Genomic DNA, 24159 nt, shown 5'->3' on the forward strand with positions numbered 1-24159 from the left:
GGGAGATGATAGGCAGGTGGGGAGAAGAGGGACAATGGGAGCCAGAGTGGGGAATTAAAGGGGGTGGGGAGAGATATTATTATTTTATTTAGAAATACAGAGCGGAACAGGCTTTTCCGGCCCAATGAGCCACGGCACTCAGTAACCCACTTATCTAACACTAGCCAAACCACAGAACAATTTACAATTACCAATTACAAGTGTCCCCCGCTATCCAAAAGCAGAGCGTTCCTATGAAAACTTTCGTAAGCCGAAATGGCATAACACAAAGAAGCAATTATCATTAAATTATATGGGAAAAATTTTTTGAGCGTTCCCAGACCCAAAAAATAACCTACCAAATCATACCAAATAACACATAAAACCTAAAATAACACTAACATATAGTAAAAGTAGGAATGATATGATAAATACACAGCCTACATAAAGTAGAAATAATGTATGTACAGTGTAGTTTCACTTACCAGAATTGAGAAGAGAGCGAGCACACTGGAAGGTTGAGAGGTGGTGGTGATGATGGTGGTGGTTACTGGATGTTGACTAAAAGAGACCACTTTGCTACCAGCAGAACCAATGGTAACATTGGCAGCTTTCAAGATTCTTTCTCTCTGCGTGTAAATAGTACGAACGGTGGATGCAGGCAAGTTCAACGCATGCACAATGTCTTTATTTCATTCACCACAATCGAAACGCTTAATTACATCCAGTTTTACGCTAAGCGTAACACCCTTACGAGCTCTGTTAGGTTTTTCTGATACCTTAGGACACATCTTGCTAACGGATGCACAAAATAAATCGAGATAAAGCACAGATGCTCACACATACAGTTCAAAACTATGGCGACTTGATGCTGAGTGTAGTTCCCGGGGAAGGAGCTTGGCGGCGCCACTCTCGCTGCTCGGGGTGCGCGCTGCCTCTATAACGGTTCGCTGCAAAACAAACGCTCAACGCTATTTTCGCTTTCACCTTTTTTCTTAAAAGTGAAAATCATCTTCAGATTTCTTTCGGTTAACGAAAACATGTAGGTCTTTTGTAAAAGCAAGTGGCATAAAGCGAACTTTCGAAAAGCGGGGGATACCTGTTACCTTCTAATCAGTACAACATTAAACCACAAGAGGAAAGAGGAGCTCCCGGAGGAAACCTACATGGTTCACAGGGAGAACATACAAACTCCTTACAGGTGGCGCTGGATCGGAATTCTGAGCCCCGAAATGCCCTGAACAGCAATAGCGTCGTACTATCCTGCTGCACTACAAAGTTAAAGAAATCGATGTTCATGCCATCAGGTTGGAGGATACCCAGAATCAAAATGATGAACTATAATGTAGTTGGTTATGATAAACCTACTCAGAGACAACTAGAAAATGTAAAAGACTATTTGGATTAAAGAGCTGACTTATCATATTCAAATACTCTGAGCCACAGCTCCAGACACAACATATTAAAAGACAAATGGCAGGCGACTTATCAATGTGACAGTCAATTCCTCGGTACACACTAAGTACCCTGTGCTCATTCAAGTTGTCTGCTGGAAATACTGAAATGGAATTGATTTCATCCTCAGGGGATCTGCAACTGCCTCATAAATAATGGCAGAGAAAGAGATCTCTCGTTACACGGAGAGCACACAGATGTGTATCATGCAGTTACTGGACTCATAATCCATAAGCTTGCATGATGATGATCCCGAAACAGAAGTTCAAATTGCCCTGTGGCAGCTGGGGAATTTAAGGTCAGTTAATTAAATTATCTGAGATAAAAGGCCAGTCTCAGAAATCACTAGGTTGTCATGAAAGTCCATCTGATTCATTGACGCCCTTTGGAGAGAGCATCCACAACAATTACATATTCTGTCCTAAACCCAGCTTGACTGAGCCTGACAGGAGATTCTGCAGATGCTGGAAATCCAGAGCAACACACACAAAATGCAGGAGGAACTCAGCAGGTTGGACAGCAGCTATGGAGAAGAAAAAAACAGGTGACATTTCGAGCTGAGACCCTTCATTGGGACTGGAAAGGAAGGGGAAGGATCCAGAACAAGAAAGCGGGGGTGGGGGTGGGGAGGAATACAAGTTGGCAGGTGATTGGGGAATGTGGAAAATGGAAGCCTCCGCCCGAAATGTTGACTGTTTATTTCTCCTGAGAAGCTGCTTGACCTGCTGAGTTCCTCCTGCATTTTGTGTACATTACTCTTGAGACTGACAGTGATGTGGTGAACACCTAACTGCCTTTGGCCAAACAAGTCCTATTTTCATAACACTGTAGCACAACCTTCACAATCACACAGAGCGAACCCTTCCTTCTCGAGAGCAAGCCGGAAATGGGCAGTAGCCACAAAAGGTGCCCATATCATAATATAACAGCTTCTGAATAATAAAACCCCTTCTGAACCAGAGGCCAACAGTCGCACAGGTGGAACAGCACTGTGCTGTTACCGAAACTCTGACAAATCAAAAGCCACCTTAACCTCAAGACAAGCCTCTGTGAGGAACTGAGCGAGGTTCTTTTAGACTGCCCAGAATTCAGCTTCAAGTCCAATGCCTATGTTGAAGATAACTAATACCTAAACTACATTGATAAGATCCCATGTGTCAGCCTACCAAAGCAGTAATTAACTGCTGCAAACTCTTTCAATGCCCCGAGCAAACAAGGAAGTGTGGGAGGGAGATGCAATATGACTAAAAGCCACAACTTCCACTCTGCTCTCATACCAGGGCCACTTAATAAGCCAAGCACATCATATGGGGCTGGCTGAGCTTGTTCCTGAAACTGCAATAGATAGACAGATAGATAGATAGATATACTTTATTGATCCCAAGGGAAACTGGGTTTCGTTACAGCCGCACCAACCAATAGAGCATAAATATAGCAATACAAAAGCCACAGACAATCAAACAATAAAATGCAAACTATGCCAGATGGAAAGTAAGTCCAGGACCAGTCTATTGGCTCAGGGTGTCTGACCCTCCACGGGAGGAGTTGCAAGTTCGATGGCCACAGGCAGGAACAACCTCCCGTGACGCCCAGTATTGTATCTTGGTGTAATATGGCTGAAGTCCAACAGTAAAAAGTTCAATATCCGGTCTACAAACACGTTCCTCGATCGTAATATGACCCGGATTGCACCATCTGTTGTTAACCAGAACAGTAAGCACTCAACTCCTTTACGCTTACCGCTCTCAGCGCACTTCCGGTCAGCCGGAATGGTCTGGAAGCTGTCCATGGAAAAGATTCGATCGGGTATGTCCTCGTGCAGCCCCGTTCCAGTAAAACACATCACACTGCACTCCCGAAGTGTTCTCTGACTCCTGGCTAGCACCGCCAACTCGTCCATTGACACTTGTCATCTCAACGTAGAATACCATAGTAAAGCACCGGCCCTTTGGCCCACAACGTTCTGCTGATCCTTTAACCTATTCCATGATGGCTAACCCTTCCCTCCTGAGTAGCCATCCATTTTTCTTTCATCCCTGTGCCTATCTAAGAGTCTCTGAAATGCCCTTAATATATCTGCCTCAAAATATCACTCCTGCCAGTACACTCACCGATCTTTATATAAAAAGGCACCGCTGACACCTTCCCCCTCCCTATACTTGCCTTGAATCACTTTAAAGTTATTATTGCTTTGAGAGGCACATCCTTTGAGATTAAGGGAAATCACTGGTGGCTTTCGCTTTGAGGTTTTTCCTCTGAGGTTCGGCAAAAGTACAGTGGTCTTCTACTTGTCTTCAGTGATTGTAGGCCCAAAGGCCTGTACTGTTCTGCACTCATTGGCCACTTTATTACCTGCTTGTTAATGCAAATATCTAATCAGCCAATCAAGTGGCAGCAATTTAATGTACAAAAGTATGCAGACATGGTCAAGAGGTTCAGTTGCTGTTCAGATCAAACATCAGAATGGGGAAGAAATGTGATCTAAGTGACTGTGACCACGGGATGATTTTTGGTGCCAGACAGGGTGGTTTGAGCATCTCAGTAACTGCTGATCCCCTGTAATTTTCATGCACAGTAGTCTCTAGATTTGACAGAGAATAATGCAAAAAACACCCAGTGAGTGGCAGTTCTGAGATTGAAAACGCCTTGTTAATGAGAAGAGGTCAGAGGAGAGTGGCTAGACTGGTTCAAGCTGACAGGAGGGTGATGGTAACTCAAATAACCACGTTACAGCAGTGGTGTGCAGAACAGCATCTCTGAATGCACAGCACATCGAACCTTGAAGTGGATGGGCTATAGCAGACGACCATGAACATGCATTCAGTGGCCACTTTATTAGGTACAGGAAGTAACTATAAAGGAGCCACTGAGTGTATGTTCTATGCAATTCTAATATGCCAATCATGTGCATTGAATTGGATTTCTCCTTCATCCTTCCTAGTCTTGCAGACACTTCGGAGGTTGAATGAAACTGCAACACTTCAACTGCAACTGGCAAAGCAGTTCATCACGGATAGTTAGGGTGTCCCAGTAAGTGCTCATGTTAAATGACTTTACTGGAACATTAAGTTCCTTCGACGCCATTTGCAAAATTTACTTTCAGCCCTGTACTCCGACGTGAAACTCCCATTATCCATGGACTGTGAGATACGTGATCATTAACAGCAATAATTTCTGCTAGTACAATACTATGAAAATGTCTCAGGCGCACTAGATTTATTATATGGTTTCAGATGGTATGACCTCCACAGAGCCCTGATCTTAACATTATCAAGGCTGCTAACGATTACATAGAAACATAGAAAACCTACAGCACAATACAGGCCCTTCGGCCCACGATGCTGTGCCAAACAGGTACTTACTTTAGAAATTACCTCAGGTTACCCATAGCCCTTACCTGGAGAGACAGAAGCAACCAGGACACCCAAAGTCTGCAGAAGAACTGTGGCAAGTTCTCCAAGATGCTTAGAACAACCTACCAGCTAATGTTATTACAAAACTGTACAACAGTGTACCTAAGAGAATTGAAGCAGTGTTAAAGGCAAAGGGTGATCACACCAAATATTGATTTACCTTTTCACTTTATAACTTTTTTTTTTGATATCTAGAAACTTTTCATTTCATTAACTTTTGAAAGCAGCTTTGCCTAAAACCTTGCACAGTACTGTATGCACTACTGTACTGTACACACCCTAAGCAGACAAAATCAGACAACACGTCAAGTTTAAATAACCAGCTTTAAACTGAAAACCTCCCCTGGTTAACTGCATGTGACTGTAGTAAACTGCAAAGTTGTGAACACAGCTCAGCACATCACAAGAACCAGCCTCCCCTCAATGCACTCTGCCTGAATTTCTCACTGCCTCAGTAAGCTCCCAGCATAAACAAGGCTCACCTACCCTGGACGTTCTCTCTTCTCCCCTCTCCCTCCTGTATGATAAGATGGACTCTTGCCTTACAATCTACCTCGTCATGATCTTGCACTTTATAGTTTACACTTGTTCAATAGTTCTGACACCTTATTCTGCACTGTTATTGTTTTACCTTATTCCAGCTCAGCACTGTGTAATAATTTGACCTGTATGAACAGCATGCAAGATGAGCATTTTATTGTATCTTGCTACATGTGACAAAAATAAGCCAATACCAATACTATCTCATTGTACCAGCCCACGTAAAATTCTATCTTCCCTCATTTTTTGATGCCTTAATCTTTTCTCTGGATGCAAGTGGTTCCAGAGTTTCTGGTACTCCACCCCAAAGGGCACTCTCCGGTAAAGCTGAAGAGTGCTGTGTTTAGCCCGAAGAAGCCCATGTCTCCGCATCAGATGTCCAGCAGGAATGGATACACACAGTGATGGGGAAGAAAGATCAAATATGGAAGCAACAGCAGACCCTTTCCACAGGTAGTTGGAAGAACTGTTCCAGCTATTACTTCAGTTAAGAATCCAGACAGTGTTTAAAAGTGACCCTATGCCTTCACATGATGAACTCCCCAGTCTCATAACAAGTGTACGCAGATATTAACTTTCACTGTCGATTTATCTACATTATATTACCTTCTTCAGCCTAATTCCAAACTTCTAATCACAGTATTGTACCCCAAATTCGTGCATGACAAGCCACACCATCATTAAACAACACTAATTTATAATCAATCTTGTTTCTTTCAACTATTTGGAATACTGTTTGCAATCACATCACTTGATGAACTGCAGATTATCAGCAACAGTATTCTGAATCACAATAAAGAGGAGAGAGAGAAGGAGAGAGACAGAGAGAGACACAGACAGAGAAGCACACAGAGACAGAGAGAGCGAGCAAGAGACACAAATGGATGAGTCAGGCAGAGAGAAAAATCACTGGGTTGTTACCATTTCCCAGTGACTAATCAATCCACAGCGCCACTAGAGATCCGGATGAGACAGAATTGTTTTGTTCAACAACTTAGGTGGGTCAATGTCAAGAAAGTGGCACAGAGCCAAGGAAGTTTGGAAAGGAGTAGATGCCCCAAGACTTCACTTGGACAAGTTTACAGCTCCAGGATAAAAACAGCATGCAGCTGCGTTCATATGCAAAACATTCCTACTGAACAGAAACTGTATCAATCTCTGAAAACCTTAGACATCCAGCTTGTGAGAATGTGACTCTTTTAATAGAAGTACGACTACTGAAAGCAAAAAGACTGCAACTTCAGCCCCAGGTAAATGGCAAACAGGAATGCAGCACTGAGAACTTCACATTTAAATTCAGTTAAAATCAATTCAGAAAAATAAATATAAGTTAGAATAGTCCGCATCTTTTTTATAAAATGACTTCTCAGCTTTCACAAGCCATGACTGAGAAATAACCTAAATCCACACCCTTCATACTGGACTTCTGTCTGCATTATCTGACCTTAAGCTCCAATCCGAATGGTGACCATTCTTTGGTGTAGAAGTGTTGGAAGCCTGCCTTTCACTGTACCTTTCCGATACCCAGTAGTCACAGTTTAGACTGTGGTAGCACTCTCTACTTAACCTTTGTACAGGATGAGCAGCTAAAATGTAAACTCTTCATTGGCTACCAATAAACAATTCCTGTGACTGCTTTCAAACATCCAAAAAGTGTGTAAATGAACATAGCTGTGATCAGTCATTAGAAAAAACTGGTCGCTTGAGTATTCAATTTTCCCGGCGATGCAAGCCAAAGCTCATTCGAAACCTTGCTGCTCAGATCAGAACTCCCAACACAGCAGCATTCACTAAGCAACATCCCAATTTGCTGCCAACAAAATTTTATGGTACTCACTTGTTTCTAAGTGGAACAATAGTCTCACTTCTCCCTGTAATTTACCTTACCGGCAGCTCGACAACCCCCTCAAGATCTCCAAACTCTGCCAACTCGGGGTTCAAGGACACCTCAGCTGCCTACGTTCTAGGATCTGCAGATAACTTCCTTGTCCTGAAGGCTCCCTCTACATTTAAAATCTAGCTGGTCTTGATGTCTGCGTGTACGGTTCAGCGTGAAGTTTTGCTTGACCGTGACCATTCTTCAGGTGAATATGTTCTAAATTTGCTTTTCATTGCACTCGGTGCTGACAGGCTGGACTGTGGTGGTACCCTCCATTTAGAGCCGTAAATCACAGGAACGTGCCCTTCAGCCCGTCACGCTTGTGCCATGGGTGACGGTAATCCTAACTAATCCCATCTGCCTGCACATCTTCAAAGTCCTTCAATTCTCTGCCGGTTCATGGATCCGTCTAAATGCCTCTAAAAGTGCTGCTGTCATGGCTGCTTCATCTCCTCCCCTGGCAGGGTGATGCAGACATCAACTATTCTGTATTTTTAAAAACTTGGCCTGCACATCTCCTTTAAACTTTTCCTATCCCATCTTAAACCTAGGCCCTCCAGTAATTGATATTTTCACACTGGGGAAAAAAATACACTAACCAGCTACCAAAGACACTTGACTACAATACCACAAAACATAGGAGCAAATTTAGGGTATCGAGCCTATCAAGTCTTCCCCGCCATTCAATCATGTATGACTGGTTATCCCTCTTAACCCCATCACCCTGCCTTCTCCCCATAACCTTTGACACTTTGACAAATCTACCAACCTCCATTTTAAATATACCCCAAACCTTGGCCTCCATAGCTGTCTGTGGCATGAATTCTACAGATTCATCATCCTCAGGCTAAAATTATTCCTCATCTCTCTTCTAAAGGGATAGTCTTTTATTCCAAAGCAGTGCCCTCTGGTTCTAGACTCTCCCACTATTGGAAACATTCTCTCCACGCCCACTCTATCCAGACATTTCAATATTTGATAGGTCTTAATGAGATCTCCCCCTCATTCTTCTAAACTCCTGAGAGTACAGGCTCAGTGCCATGAAATGCTCCTCATACATTAACTCTTTCATTCTTGTGAACCTCCTCTGGACAGTCTCCAATGCTATCATATCGCTTCTCAGATATAAAGCCCAAAACTGCTCATAATTCTACAAATTCCGTATGAACAAAGCTTTATAAAACCATGAAACTTTGTGTTATACTGTGTAAAGGATCCTTCGTTGTTGGGCTTGATTGCTTAGCTTACAAGGCAGAGGTAAGAAAAGAAATATCACCACCTACCTTCCACATTCCTTCCTGTTTGTTGAATCCTGTTGATCTTGTGTGATACCAGCAGCCTCGCTTCCTTTCTCCATACCCTGAATCCCCAGCAGCTGGGCTGAAAACGCACGACCATCGATGCTGTAATTACTTCGGGTCTGAGCGCCTTCCCCGGGCGCCTGGCTCCGGCCGTCTGACTGGGAATTCCGCTTCATCGCCTGGAGCCGCGCCAAAGGGACGACGTCACAGTTCTGCGGCCGATGCCAGACCGTCTGCTTAGTGAGGGCATTGTAGTAATAGAACCGGTTGTTGTTTTGATCGAAGAGCTCCCACCACTGGTTCTCACTAGACTGCCTGACACGCATGTGCTGTGGTGGATCCCAGCCACACTCACCCGTCACCAGGTTAACGTACATATGTTCTCGTGTCCTAGGCTCGATAATCTCCACCCAATCTGAGCTAGAAGTGCAAAGTAAAGAGAGATTAAAGATATTAGCTTTATTGCTCATATCCACATCAAAACATTGAAACAACAGTACCGTGCAGAAGTCTTAGGCACATACATATACAACGTGGAGCAAAGAGCGAGATCGTTATTCAGGCAGAAGCAAAGGATGTTGGTAATGGCAAAGGTGGAGAGCTGCGGGAAGGGTGCGGGTGGGAGTGCCAAGGGTGGGAGTGTAGGTGCCGCAGGTGCAGACACACCCAGCCCTGAGATGCCAGGCAAGGTAATTTGATTCCATTGGGAAATAAGATCTCTAATTACCTTAGATAGTGCCTGTACTAATAATTGAGGTGACCATGAGTGAAGTTGAGAGGGAATATTAAAAGTCCTAGATAGACTGGATATGGAGAGGACGTTTCCTATAGTTGGGGAGTCTAGGACCAGAGGGCACAGCCTCAGCATAGAAGAGTGACAGCGCATACATGAAGAGTTAAGCGGCCTAATTCTGCTCCTATGTTTCATGGTCTTAAGACACTCAAGGTATTGCAACTCCTATGCTGATGAATAATGTCAAGGACAGCAGGTAGTAGAAAAAGAGCCGGGCTTGATGCTAAGACTGCTCTAAGAGATCAAAATCCATATGGATGACATCTCACTGCTTGGCTGTAACAGTACAGGAAGCTAGAACTGTAAGAGTGACATGAGCAAAGACGAAACAGAGAGACCAGAGGAGGATCAAAAAAGCAGGTTGCAAACAAGGAGAAAAGCATAAACGAAGATTTAGAGGACAGAAGGAAAGGTGCGGTTTGTGAGGTCATCACTTAGGCAGTAGAAGTACAAGGAAATTCATGAGCTCACATTGAGTTTTATTGTCATGTGCACGACTACAGTGAGCTAAGGATTCAATGAAAACTTTTTTACAGGCATGTACAGTCACAACACACAAAGCATAAATTATACAAGACAGTGAAGTAGAGCACTGTACAAACCAGGACATTAATGCAAAAACAACATAATTAGAAATGGGTTTAAATTATCAAAAGAGGTGGCTATGAGGGAATGATTAAATTAGCCATGATGGAATGCCAAAGTAGATGTGACAGGATGAACGTTCTATTTCTGCTCCAATGTCTTATGGTCCATAGTGTTCCATAGCTGAGGTAGGGTGAATGTTGTGCAGGTTGGTTCAAGAACCTGTTGGCTGAGGAACAGAAGCAGCTCCTGAACTTGTGTGTGAAGTCTCAGGCTTCTGCAATGAGAACAAAGGCAATGAAGGAACATTGAAATAAAGGGCAAGTTGCTCTGCCTATCAATGGACAAGGGCTACACCCATAATGTAGCCACACAGACCCACGCTCATCCTCCAACCCTGAAATCACCTAGAAACAGAAATAACGCTACATGAGTTCCAAATGCTAATATTATGTGCAATCAGAATTCTTCACTCTGAGCTCAACAATATGAGCAATGCAAACCAAAATCTTACTGGCTTCCTCCATACCCGATGCAGGCTGCTTGTGGGATCTGTGATATGCGTGACTCTCAGTGCTCCCGTCCCTTGCTTGAACTGTTAACTCCTTACCACTACCCCAGCATAGTACGAATGGAAAAAGTTTACCAACCCCAGATGCACTAGTCTGCATCTGTCAACACTGAAAGGATATCAGATGTCAGCTCTATATTTTTATTGAGGGACCTGGCCCAGCGATCTTGTGCCACCCAATTACACCCATGTGACCAATTAACCTACTAACCCACACGTAGGTTATGTGGGAGGAAACTGGAACACCCGGAGTGGAAACCCACATGGTCACGGGAAGAATGGGCAAACTTACAGACAGTGGCAGAAATTGACCCTAAGTCGCTGGCATTGTGCTATCACACCGTCTCCTAAATCCCGGCCTGGTCATAAAAGCTATGAATTGTGACAATCCCGACTGGAGCTTTGGGTAAAGGTCAATCTTAATCAAGTTAATCTGGTAACAGCACTCTGCCCACAAAATTTCAAAGAATTACCTTTCCACCATGATATAGTCACATTCAACAACGCCGTCTGAACTTATCTTATCCAGCAACTTCCTGTGTGGTACACCATCAAATCCCTTCTGGAAACTCAGAGATATATCATCCCAGTCACTGCTTCAATTGACTTACTAAAATGGTGCCAATAATTTCCAAAAGGAATTCCCCACTAACTGCCAACCTTTCCATGTGCACATTAATCACATCTTGTATAAAATTTCCTGACAGTTTGTTTAAAATTGATGGCAAACTCTCAAAACTAGTAATTTCTAGAGTCTGATTTCTTCTCTCCTTGAATAACAGACCACATGAGGCTCTCTACTATCCTTGCAAACTCACACTACTGAAAGTGCACAAGAGGCCCCATAAACATGGTATTTACTTGTTGTAATGCACTGGGCATTTCAGTGGAACTAGCCACTCAACTGCATTGTGCACCACAACCTAAACCCAGACACTAATTGCACACATCAAACAACTTTTGCAGCATAACTACTGACTAGATAACACTGTCAGCCAATGAAAAATCTGTTTGGTTCCATTAACCTCCCCGAGAAGATAAATGCTCACTCTGCTTTCCAGCATCACAAATCAAAAACCTATCCATCAGTGCTGGCCCCTCTCTCAAATCACATCAGCAATGCAGCATTATTCGTTATTAATTTCACCCTTGTCTAATTCTATCGGATGGAACTTCCCAGTGGCCAAACACTTTAATTCCGATTCCCATTCTGACATGCAGATCTATGGCCTCTTGTGCCAGGATGAGCTACCCTCAGAGTGGAGGATGAACACTTTATATTCCATCTGGGTAGCCTCCAACCTAATGGCATGAATATCGATTTCTCATTTAGGTAAAACAAAATTCCCTCTCCGCTTCTTCTTTTCCTCATTCTTGCCTTTCACTTCTTCTCACCTGCCAATTGCTTCCCCCTGGGTCCCCTCCTCCTTCCCTTTCTCCAATAGTCCACTCTCCTCTCCTATCAGATTCTCTCTTCTTCAGCTCTTAACCTTTCCCACCCATCTGGCTTCACCTATCACCAACCAGCCATCCTCCTTCCCCACTCCGACCTTTTTATTCTGGCATCTTCCTCCTTCCTTTTCAGTCCTGCAGAAGGCTCTCGGCCCAAAATGTCAAACTGTTTATTCATTTCAATAGATGCTGCCCAACCTGCTGAGTTCCTCCAGCATTTTGTATGTGTTGGTAATAATTCTATCTGCTTGACAAGCATAATTTACAAAATGAAATCTGATTGTAATTAGACCTTTTCACTTCACTTCTCCGTGATCTTTTGTGTCACAGAGATGTTCCAGGCTCGTTTTTCTTGTAGTTTAACTTTCCTAAGCCTGTTTGTATTTTTATAAAATCACCCATATAAATGTAATTGTTCAGTGAATTTTCCAGTAATTACAGTACAGTTGCTTGTTTTTTTTTCTAGAAACTTCTTTGTTTCCAGTAGCAGGTGTCACACTACTTGAATTCTATTGGTTAACTGGTATCAATGGAATTTTGTCATCTCTAGTCTGAGAAGATCACGACTACTTTTTAGTCTGGTCTTTGCTCTCTCGGCGACTTTCCTTCTTGTTCTTCTTTGTTCTTGTAACATTTAATAAAATGGACAATTTAGGCCTCTTTTTTGACTTTTGAAGAACTTTTGGATCATAAAAGCTTCATGACCCATACCAATGTGGCTTAATTCTCCTTGCCAAAGGATTCCCTTATTCACAGAAGTCTTCTTCTCCAGGACTGAGTTCTAAACATTATTAGCACTGATGTGTTGCAAACTGGAACCTCATGTACAGGTACGTCATTACCAGGTATTCAGAGTGCACAGATATTCAGTCTTAATGCTCTCAGCTAGTATTTCTGTTCCACTAGAGTCTCAATCCAAAACCCAACAGAGTAACTGTTCTCTTTTACAAATTCATTAAATTCCTCCTTCAATGCATCTCCAACATTTGCCACAAATATACTCCACAGCAGGGGGTCCCAGCCTGGAGTAAATATGGTATAATCAGGGGAACCCTTGATATATAGTGACATTCTACATTCTCACCAGTCTCTTGGTATGAAAATCCTTCCCCAATCCCCATTTAATTTACGTAGAATATTACAGCACAGTAAGGCCCTGCAGCCCATGATATTGTGCCAACCTTTTAACCTATTCTAATATTAATGAAACCCTTCCCTCTCACATAACCTTCCTCTTTTTTATCATCCATGTACCTACCTAAGACTTTCTTAAATACCCCTAATGTATCTGCCTCTACCACCACCCTTGGCTGGTGTTCATTTCTTGCACCCACCATTTCATAGTAATCTTCTCATAATAACTTCTAGATTTCACTCTTTCCAAGTGTAAGTATATTCTTTCCAGCTTTAAAAACTCAGAAGACTGCTTCAATATGACGTCTTTCCCCAAGCTTAATGACTCTTCCCTGTCTGGTACAATTTTGCATTTCTGGTACTAACCTCATAAATGTTTCCAGCAACTTTTCAGATCCCTAGTTCCTCTAATATGGTAACCAGAATTATAAATTGCATTCCACTTTCAAGGACTCATATTCTCGATATTTATTACTTGCTTATTCATTATTATTATTACATTTTTCTTTTTGCATTTGCACATTTGGTGTCTTTTGCAGACTGGATGAACACCCAAGTTGGTGCACTCTTCCATTGATTCTGTTATGGTTATTACTCTATTACAGATTTATTGAGTATGCCCTCAAGAAAATGAATCTCAGGGTTGTATATGGTGACATACATGTACTTTAATACATTTCATTTGATCTTTGAAGTGTGAACTACTTAAAGAAGCTTAAGTTAAGATTGTAAGTGCAAATGATGTATTTCACCATATGCTTTGATGTACACGTGATAAATAAACCTGAATCTTGAAGTAGAATATACATTAACATTTACTTTCCAATACTATCCAACCTATGGACTCACTTTCAAGCACTCTGCAACTCACAGCCTCAGTATTATTAACTTCTTTAAAAATGTGCAGAGTTCGTCTTCTTTGCACATTGGTTTTTGTTTGTACTGTGTGTACTTTTTCGATGATCCGAGGTTTGGTCATTTTAAGCGCCGGTCCAGATAGAAATGGTCAGGGTGTTTGGGGTTGGAGGTAAGAGACAGGCCAGTTCGGCTCACTGCTCCGTGGGGTTTGCTCAACTCTCTGCTGAACTGAGACCAAGGCCTGCTACTAGTGGACTTCTGAATCAGCTGCAGTGATGCTGGCGTTGTGAACTTCAGTTCTCAATGCTGCTTGGACGATTTGTTTTATCTCTCTCTTTCTGCACACTATGCGTTGGACTGTCTTCTTTAGTTTTTAATGGGTTTTTTTTAGGGTTTTTTGTCTCATGCCTGCCTGTAAGGAGACAAATCTCAAGGTTGCTTTAAGCATACGTACTTTGATAATAAAATGTACTGCCTTCGATTCTTTGTGGGAATGGGACCCGCTGTCAGGGTCTCACGACCGGCCGTTATTTGATACACCAAGGACGTGGCCTAAAAGACTAGCTCGCCTTCGGAGTTCCAGGATTTCGTGGCTCTGGAGGTGGGCGGACTCGATGTTAGTACCTCTGCAGGAAATCAGTGTGTCGTGGGAGTCGGAAGATCTCTGGCTGTGTGTCCAGAGACCACAGCTCTTTGGGCACAGACCTCAGAAAAAGCAACACAATGGACTTTTAACATTGTAAATCAGTGAGTTGTTTGTTATGTCTGCCCTCTCACTGTGAAATGGAGACATCTCTTTTTCCCTTATGAGGGAGAGGGAGAGAGCCAGCCTGTGGTATGTCAAATTACCAGGTGAACGAGTACTCTTTGGAATACTGCAAGTCTGTGTCTTTATTGATGCTTTGCTGCACACTTGAGTGCTCGGTGGAGGATGCAGATGCTGTTTTTGCTGGTGGGGAGGAGGGATCATTGCTTTGCTGCTGCTAATGTGTAGGAGGGCATTGGGGTTCTAACATTTAACTGTTATCAATTCTTTGGGGCACTCCTCGGTTTTCATGGATGGTTGCGAAGAAAAAGAATTTCAGGATGTATATTGTATACCTTTCTGACATCAAATATACCTTTGAAACCTTTGAACTTTGAATTTCTCTGTTCAACTGTGAAAGCCTGCAAGAAACCAAATCTCAAGGTACCATATGTTGACAAAAAGGTAACTTGATACTAAATTTACTTTGAATTTTATCAAATATTTGCAGGATTATTACTGTAATTGCAAGACCAGTTCAATATCCTCTTACACAGACGACATGTTGAATGAGGAAGTAATTACAAGCATCAACAAATAATCAAGGCTTTCTTCCTCCAATCTCATGTACCCACTATCAAACCACACAACCTTCTAATTTTACACTTTCATTTACCCAAGAGTACCCTTGAAAATACTCTAGTTTCACAGAGCACAAACACATTCCAGTTGGCTTGAAAAATGACAGATCTGAAGCTGTAAAGTTCCGTGACCAACTCTCCCTAGTCTACCCATGAAGACCGAGAGGGGCACAGATTCGGCTGGGCATCAGTGAGTGTCATGGCGCAAGCAAACATGTGGCAAGGCAATTCGTAGAATCATGGTTTTACATGAACAATTCTGTATACAAACATGTAGACCTCGATCTTATTAATGAGCGGATGCGGCCAAAATTAAAGACAACACATGAAGGTCACTTCACAACCAATCCTCCCCACATCACAACTGAGTTTCCGAAATGACGTCCAATCAGCTGATCAATAAAGGCCAAGCACTTGGAGGACACACCACAATCAAAAGTGCACTGATGATGAAATACTTGCAAGTAAATTGCCAAGATCAGAGAACAACACAACCCAACTTGTCATGTTTTTAAATACAGGTCATCCGTCAGACTGAGAGAACAGAAACAAAGGAGACTCTTTGGATGCTGGAAGTCCAGAGTAACACAAACAAAATGCTAGAGGAACTCAGCAGGTCAAGCAGCATCTATGGAAAGGAACAAACAGTTGACGTTTCGGGCTCAGACCCTTCATCAGGACTGGACATGAATGAGAGAGCAGATGGGAGAGACAAATGCCAGAAGTGAAGGCAAGAAAGCGCGGCAATCACTTCAGAGACATCAGTGCCGTGGCAGGACAGAGAGAAACACAGAAGAACAGTGGAAAAGGTTAAGAAATGACCCCGGCTATAATATTTAATCAACTCTATGATGACTGTGATCAAGTGGGAGTTACCAATTTAACAGGCTAGTTATTTAGATCAACTTACTCAGGTATTTCCTGCAGTGTATTAGTGACATGTTTCTCTGTAAATATATAAATCATCAATACAGAAAATTATGTTTTTTACGCAATTAGCTTCAAGACGATACGTGAACCCAATAAGCAGTGCAATGTCAGAAGCAGACAAGTTACTACCAGTATGTTAGATTTCCAAATCGCTTAAACATGACACAGCCAAGACGAGTTCTTTTCCACTAGGAATGCTGAAGCATGTTAACACTCGATTAGAGAGTCAACCCCCTAGCCCCCAAGGGCTATCTCCATCACAGCTCAGTATTTGTCAAAAAACAGTTGTTCCAACTGAATGCAGGAAAGGCGAGTACAAACACAAAATGATTCCTCTGAAACTAAGATTCAGTTGAAAACCGGAAATGAAAGCACCCAGACCTGAACTACATAATCCATATTCACGTTATTAATATTACAAATATCTCAGAAGGCAAGAGCCATACCTCAGGGTCCTACAGCACAAACAGGCTCCACACCCCTCTATAATCAATGCTGACCTTTTCACCCACTTACAGGAATTCATTTCACTCATTCACACAAAATCTTTTTACACCCTTGCCTAGTTAAGCTACATCTTAAAAAATGCTTAAGTGAGTAATTGTCACACAAAATGCTGCAGGAACTGCTGAAGGACCTTGGCCCGAAGTGTCGACTGTACTCTTCTATAGATGCTGCTTGACCTGCTGAGTTAATCTAGCTTTTTATGTGTTGCTTGGATTTCCAGCATCTGCAGATTTTCTCTTGTTTTTGAAATTAATAATTTTATTTGATTCCAGCATAATTATCAACCACTGTGTAAATAAAATATTGAGATTTTCTTTTAATACTTCTTCCTCTCATTTTAAATCTATGCTTTCTTGTTTTTGATACCTCTATCATGAGAAAGAGAGATTTGGACTATCTATCCTATCTATACCACTTATAATCTTGTTTACTTCTATCAGGCCTTGCTTCAGTCTTCTTTGATCTAGTAAAAACAAGCCCAGCCTATGTGTTCTCTCCCTGTAACTAAACACCTCCAATTCAGCCTACATCTTGGTGAATCTCTTCTGCACTCTCTCCAGTGCAAACATTTCCAATAGCGTAGTGAATAAAGATACACACAGTACTGGTGGCATGGTTATGCATGACACTCTATAGTACCTGCGACCCAAGTTCAATTCCTGCCGCTGTGTGCAAGGAGCTGGTACATTCTCCTTGTGACCACGTGGATTTCCTCCAGGTGTTCCAGTTTCCTCCCACAGTCCAAAGATATACCGGTTGATAGGTTAATTGGTCATTGTAAATTGTCCTGTGATTAGGCTAGGATTAAATTCGAGGACTGCTGGGTGGCACGGCTTGAGGGAGAGGGGCAGGGGGTGAGAGAGGGCAGAGGGGGTCAGAGAGAGAGAGAGCAGGGGGAAGAGAGAGGAAAGGGGAGGGAGCAGAAGCCAGATTAACATAGACATAGACATAGAATAGTACAGCACAGTACAGGCCCTTTGGCCCACAATGTTGTGCTGAACCTCAAACCCCATCTGCCATAAGCCCCCACCTTAGATTCCTCCATGTACCTGTCTAGTAGTCTCTTAAACATCACTAGTGTATCTGCCTCCACCACTGACTCAGGCAGTGCATTCCACGCACCAACCACTCTCTGAGTAAAAAACCTTCCTCTAATATCCTCCTTAAACTTCCCACCCCTTACCTTAAAGCCATGTCCTCTTGTATTGAGCAGTGGTGCCCTGGGGAAGAGGCACTGGCTGTCCACTCTATCTATTCCTCTTATTATCTTGTACACCTCTATTATGTCTCCTCTCATCCTCCTTCTCTCCAAAGAGTAAAGCCCTAGCTCCCTTAATCTCTGATCATAATGCATACTCTCTAAACCAGGCAGCATCCTGGTAAATCTCCTCTGTACCCTTTCCAATGCTTCCACATCCTTCCTATAGTGAGGTGACCAGAACTGGACACAGTACTCCAAGTGTGGCCTAACCAGAGTTTTATAGAGCTGCATCATTACATCGCGACTCTTAAACTCTATCCCTCGACTTATGAAAGCTAACACCCCATAAGCTTTCTTAACTACCCAATCTATCTGTGAGGCAACTTTCAGGGATCTGTGGACATGTACCCCCCAGATCCCTCTGCTCCTCCACACTACCAAGTATCCTGCCATTTACTTTGTACTCTGCCTTGGAGTTTCTCCTTCCAAAGTGTACCACCTCACACTTCTCTGGGTTGAACTCCATCTGCCACTTCTCAGCCCACTTCTGCATCCTATCAATGTCTCTCTGCAATCTTTGACAATCCTCTACACTATCTACAACACCACCAACCTTTGTGTCGTCTGCAAACTTGCCAACCCACCCTTCTATCCCCACATCCAGGTCGTTAATAAAAATCACGAAAAGTAGAGGTCCCAGAACAGATCCTTGTGGGACACCACTAGTCACAATCCTCCAATCTGAATGTACTCCCTCCACCACCACCCTCTGCCTTCTGCAGGCAAGCCAATTCTGAATCCACCTGGCCAAACTTCTCTGGATCCCATGCCTTCTAACTTTCTGAATAAGCCTACCGTGTGGAACCTTGTCAAATGCCTTACTAAAATCCATATAGATCACATCCACTGCACTACCCTCATCTATATGCCTGGTCACCTACTCAAAGAACTCTATCAGACTTGTTAGACACAATCTGCCCTTCACAAAGCCATGCTGACTGTCCCTGATCAGACCATGATTCTCTTAAGGTGGTGGGGGAAGGAAGAGTACAAGTAGGCAGGTGGTAGGTGAGTCCAGGTGAGGGGAATTAGGTAAAATGTGGGGAGATGATAGGTGAAAGAGGAAAAGAAGTGAAGAAGGAATCTAAAGAGGAGTGGCAACGAACCCTGGAAGGAAGAGAAGTAGAGGTAGATGGTGGTCAGGTGAGGGGAAGGGGAGAAGTTGCAAGGTTAAAGAAATTATGCCATAAGGGTGGAGGCCATCTGGACAAAATATGAGATTTTAAAAACGCAAACACAAGGAATTCTGCAGATGCTGGAAATTCAAGCAACACACATCAAAGTTGCTGGTGAATGCAGCAGGCCAGGCAGCATCTCTAGTAAGAGGTACAGTCGACGTTTCAGGCCGAGACCCTTCATCAGGACTAACTGAAAGAAGAGCTAGTTGTCCGGATGGCCTCCACCCTGATGGCATGATTTCTTTAACCTCGCAACTTCTCCCCTTCTCCTCACCTGACCACCATCTACCTCTACTTCTCTTTCTTCCAGGGTTCATTGCCACTCCTCTTAGATTCCTCCTTCACTTCTTTTCCTCTTCCACCTATGATCTCCCCACATTTTACCTAATTCCCCTCACCTGGACTCACCTACCACCTGCCTGCTTGTACTCTTCCTTCCCCCACCACCCTAATCTGGCTTCTGCTCCCTTCCCCGTCCTCTCTCTGCCTCTGCCCCGCCTCCCCCCCGCTCTCTCTGCCCCCTGCTCTCTCTGCCCTGACGAAGGGTCTCGGCCTGAAACATCGACTGTACCTCTTCCTAGAGATGCTGCCTGGCCTGCTGCGTTCACCAGTACTTTGATGTGTGTTGCCCAAAATATGAGATATTGCTTTGTCAACCTGAGTTTGGCCTCATTTTGGAAGTAGAGGTGGTCATGGACAGACATGTCAAAATGGGAATGGGACATCCAGTTGAAATGGACAATCCTGCTTTTGTGGCAGACAGAGCAAAGGTTCTCTGCAAAGGACTTGCCTTTACACATGGAACTCCTATTTTTGACCCAAAGTATTTTATATCCAAGAATAGCAGTTTGCTAAAACTGAAGTCCCAGAAAGGGGAAAAGTAAAGCGTTTGCTATTTATTTACAGTTGAGCTGTTTTAATCTTTAGGGGGGTTATTTTTAAATAAACTTAATCACAATGACAAGTACCTTTATTGAACTCTCTTGACATTCAACTATAAATGTACACAAATTTTAGATAATATGTCTGATTGAGCAAAGTAAAAAATGTCTTTATTATATTGCACTCTCAAAGCCAGACAACAGAAAATCAGTGCGATGAAACAAATATCCCCAAAGAGGGAAGAACATTCACAAAAACAATTATTCACCGTCTAAACCAAAGAAAATGATAAATTCAGACAGCAGATTGAATTTCTGTATTCCCCCACTTCTGATACATTTCCAAGAAATTACAACCTCTGTCACCAATTTTTTTTAAATTTGCTGATCTTCAAATTTCATCCAGGCAACAAAACCAAGTACTAGAGGTTAGATTAGCTTGATGAATTGTGGCCAGTATCACTGTTACACCGTGGTATTTCACAGGACTCACTGCATAAGTTTGTAAAAGTTATGTGTTAGCACAGCACAGATAAACATTCAAGAGCAAAATGTCTAGACATGCCTCAAAACTAAAATCCAATCCTAGATCCAACCTCTATGCAACCACCTTGCTATTTAGAAATATATACTTTATTCCATGAAAAAAGCATACACAGTTCAGTATCGTAAATCCTAAGAAAGAGCACAACATGAGAAATACATTGCTGGTGGAACACATTAGAATTGTTTGGTTATGACTTAATATGTTGCCCAAGTCCTTCTGCAGTTTCTGCACAAACAAGTCAGGGATTGCAGGGCACGCACGCTAGGTTTTCCCCACAGGCTGTACTTTAGCGGACCGCACCTCTCAGTACCAGGCAAGAGAGGCAACACTCATTCATGCTTAGCTGGAAGGACAGTGGGTTTCCAGACAGCCAACAGGGCCCATTTTATCATACCAATGGTCCCTCAGCCCCATCACGTTCTACTTCACACCTCAGCCCAGGTGAACATTGCAATTTAGAGGTAATGATTTGGCCTTTCCCGGCACCCCCCAAGCCCACATCAATGGAAAATATCCCTCAAAAATCAGAAGCAGACAATATTTTGCCCTGGTGGCATTCCAGACCCAGGGAAATGGATAAAATCCAGCATTTCATTGGTAATGAACGCAAACATAATCAGTTCCATGGAAAATTGTAACCAAATATTGCCTAGTTCATGACTTTCCTTTACAAAGTAACGCTGGGGTACAAGTACATCACAGACACAATACCAGATCATAATTTTGTTTCTCCTTCTCCAGAGCACTCACTCTCCCCTACTGGATTTCATTACTGCAAGGAATTTCCTTATGCATCACAGAAGATAAATAAAGATAATCTATCAGTAGCTTGGTTTCCAGAGTCTGTGGTCACAATTACTTTGTCCAATTCCACGACATACTGCAGAAAAAAATAGCTTATAAAATATGAAGCAATTCCATCACTGTGGTCTGAAGTACAAAGTAAATTTATTATTAAAGTATATATACACTACTGTGCATATATATATATATATATATAGAGCTAGGATGCCTAAGAGTTTTGCACAGTACTGTAGTACTTCTATGTATTGCACTGTACTACTACAAAAAATAAAATCAAATTTCATGACATATGTGAGTGATGATAAACCTGATTCTGATATGGGTGGGAAAAGTGCACGGAGAGGGGAATCATGGTTGGGAAAAGGGGAAGAGAGAGGGGAGAGAGCAGGAAGCACCAGAGAGACAATCTGATCAATAAACCAATTGTTTGGAATAAAATCACCTTCACCTGGTGTCTCAGGGCTCCCATTTCAACCCCACCCCGGCACTCCTCTCTGCCACCCGACTCGCATCCGAATATTAGTCCTGGACAGCAAAGTTCACATAATAGGACTGGGGAATTAATAACAGACCTGCAGGCACAAACCACAACTCCTTCTGTGAAACACAGCCAATGGAAAATGCTGCAAATATGAAATAAAATAAAACTAAAAATATCATAAAATTCAGCAGGTCAGGTTGATCACCTTGTATTATCACCAACCTGACAGGATAATGCTCCTTCTGATGCTGCCCGACTTGCTGAGTATTTCCAGCATTTTTTTTTTATTTTCTCATTTTATTCTGATTGAGTTTCATTTATTTATTTATTTATTTATCTAGTGGTTCCCAAGGTTGTCATGGCTGGGGGTGGTAGTGGGGATAAGCTTGCACTACCTAAAAAGTACTCCAAATTGTATGCGTCCCTCACAGCCTCTGACAACCAAGTCCTACTCTTGGCCTTCACGTGTGGCTTAGCTACTAGGCCAGGCAGAACTATTTCTACTGACAAGAGAAGGGGGGACAATGGTGGACCACTGGCGCCTCAGAACCAGTTGCTTCGGGCAGGTGAGGCTCGTCAGCCTTGAGCGGCAGCCTGCTTAGGAGAAGGAAAACTCTGATTTTAAACCTCTTCTGCCTTGCAGCCGTACCCACCCATGGGAGAGGCTTCAGGAGTAAACCCTGAGGAAGAAATCGGGAGCTGGGGGTCCCTAAGACAGTTTGACGTTTACAACTTCACTCTGGCAACCTGTGCGACGACATTGGTGCCAAGCTGTATAGGCACTTGCCATTCCCTTAGACTACATCAGTGATGTGGAGAGGGAGGACCTGTTGCATGGGCAACAGCCGGTTCTTCAAATCTTCCTGCCCAGGCTTGTGCCCTGGAGAGGACACAGTCCACCAGAGGGCCAAACCCATAGTCCCCTGGGATCGAGGGCTGCTTACTACTCCTACAGTGCGGAATCAGCCCTTCTGGCCCTTCGAGCCATACCGCCCCAGCAATCCCACAACCTCGATTAACTCTAGCCTAATCATGGGACAATTTACAATCACCAATTAACCTACTAACCGGGACAACTTTGCACTGTGGGAGGAAACAACACACACTCAGAGAGAGGATATACAAAATTTTAGAGGTCACCAGAATTAAACTCCAAATTCCAACGCCCCAAGCTGAGAGAATTATTTTTAAGACCATTTTTCCCATATATTCAATGGTGTGAGCTTCGCAGGCTGAGCCAGCAGTTCCATCCCTAGTTTTCCCTGAGAAGATTGCGTATTTATTTATGGGATAGCCCTTTGAGCCATGTAGCCCAGCAACCCCTGATTTAAACCTAGCCTAAATCATGGTACAATTTACTATGACCAGTTAACTACCAACCTACCAGTTAACCTACCGACCGTACTGTGGGAGGAAACTGAAGCATCTGGAGGAAACCTGTGTGGCCTCGGGGAGAACGTACAAACTCCCTAAAGGTAGTGGTGGGAATTGAACCTGGGTCATTGGTACTGTACAGTGTTGTGCTGACCACTACACTACTCTCAAGGTAGAACAACGATACATTGGGATCGGGATGGTGAGGCTTGGAGGGCAACTTCCAACCGGCCATGTTCCCTATGCTCTTGCGGCCTTTATGACTTCCACTGGTCAGCAGGACATGTTGGGAAGGTGCTTTATAAGTCATGAAGAGCTCCCGCTGCACCCTGCAGATAGTGCACACGGCTATTACTGTGCGTCAGCAGAGTAAATGAACGAATTGCAGTGGGGACCCATGAAGCAGTCTGCTATGTTCTGTACCAGGGGTTCCCAACCTTTTTAATGCCATTGTCCGATACCATTAGGCATGGGGGTCCAAGGACCCAGGTTGGGAACCCCTGTCCTAGCTGATGTCGAGCTTCCTGAGCGCTGTTGAAGATGCGTTCACCCAGGTAAGTGGAAAGTGTTCCTTCACACTCTGGACTTGAGGCTTGCAGTTTATGGGCTGGCTTTAGGGAGTTAGGAGGTGAATTACTCATCAAAGGATTCCTAGCTTTTGACTGGGAAAGATAAATAGACTGCTCTACAAAGATCTTGCACAAACTTGATGGGCTGAATGGTCTCTTTTGCACCAAATACAATCCATGATTGTAGTTTGGGGGAAGAGAGTGCAGCAGAATCCCTTCGATTGTGACCAGACCAAAATCCAGTAATTCAGGTTCTACTCTTCAATGTACTTTAGCCATGT

The 24159-nt window shown here is 43.2% G+C and overlaps 1 protein-coding gene across 1 annotated transcript in view; it reads right to left on the reverse strand.

Annotated features, from left to right (window-relative positions):
- The window catches only part of arhgap46b (Rho GTPase activating protein 46b), a 226097-nt gene that overhangs the window by 123667 nt on the left and 78271 nt on the right, over positions 1 to 24159 (reverse strand). The window contains exon 2 of the mRNA XM_072243542.1: positions 8550 to 8987. Coding sequence (XP_072099643.1) covers positions 8550 to 8987 — 438 coding nt within the window. The remainder of the gene's footprint in view (positions 1 to 8549; positions 8988 to 24159) is intronic.

Source organism: Mobula birostris, chromosome 2, assembly GCF_030028105.1.
Source record: "Mobula birostris isolate sMobBir1 chromosome 2, sMobBir1.hap1, whole genome shotgun sequence".
Lineage (NCBI taxonomy): Eukaryota > Metazoa > Chordata > Chondrichthyes > Myliobatiformes > Myliobatidae > Mobula > Mobula birostris.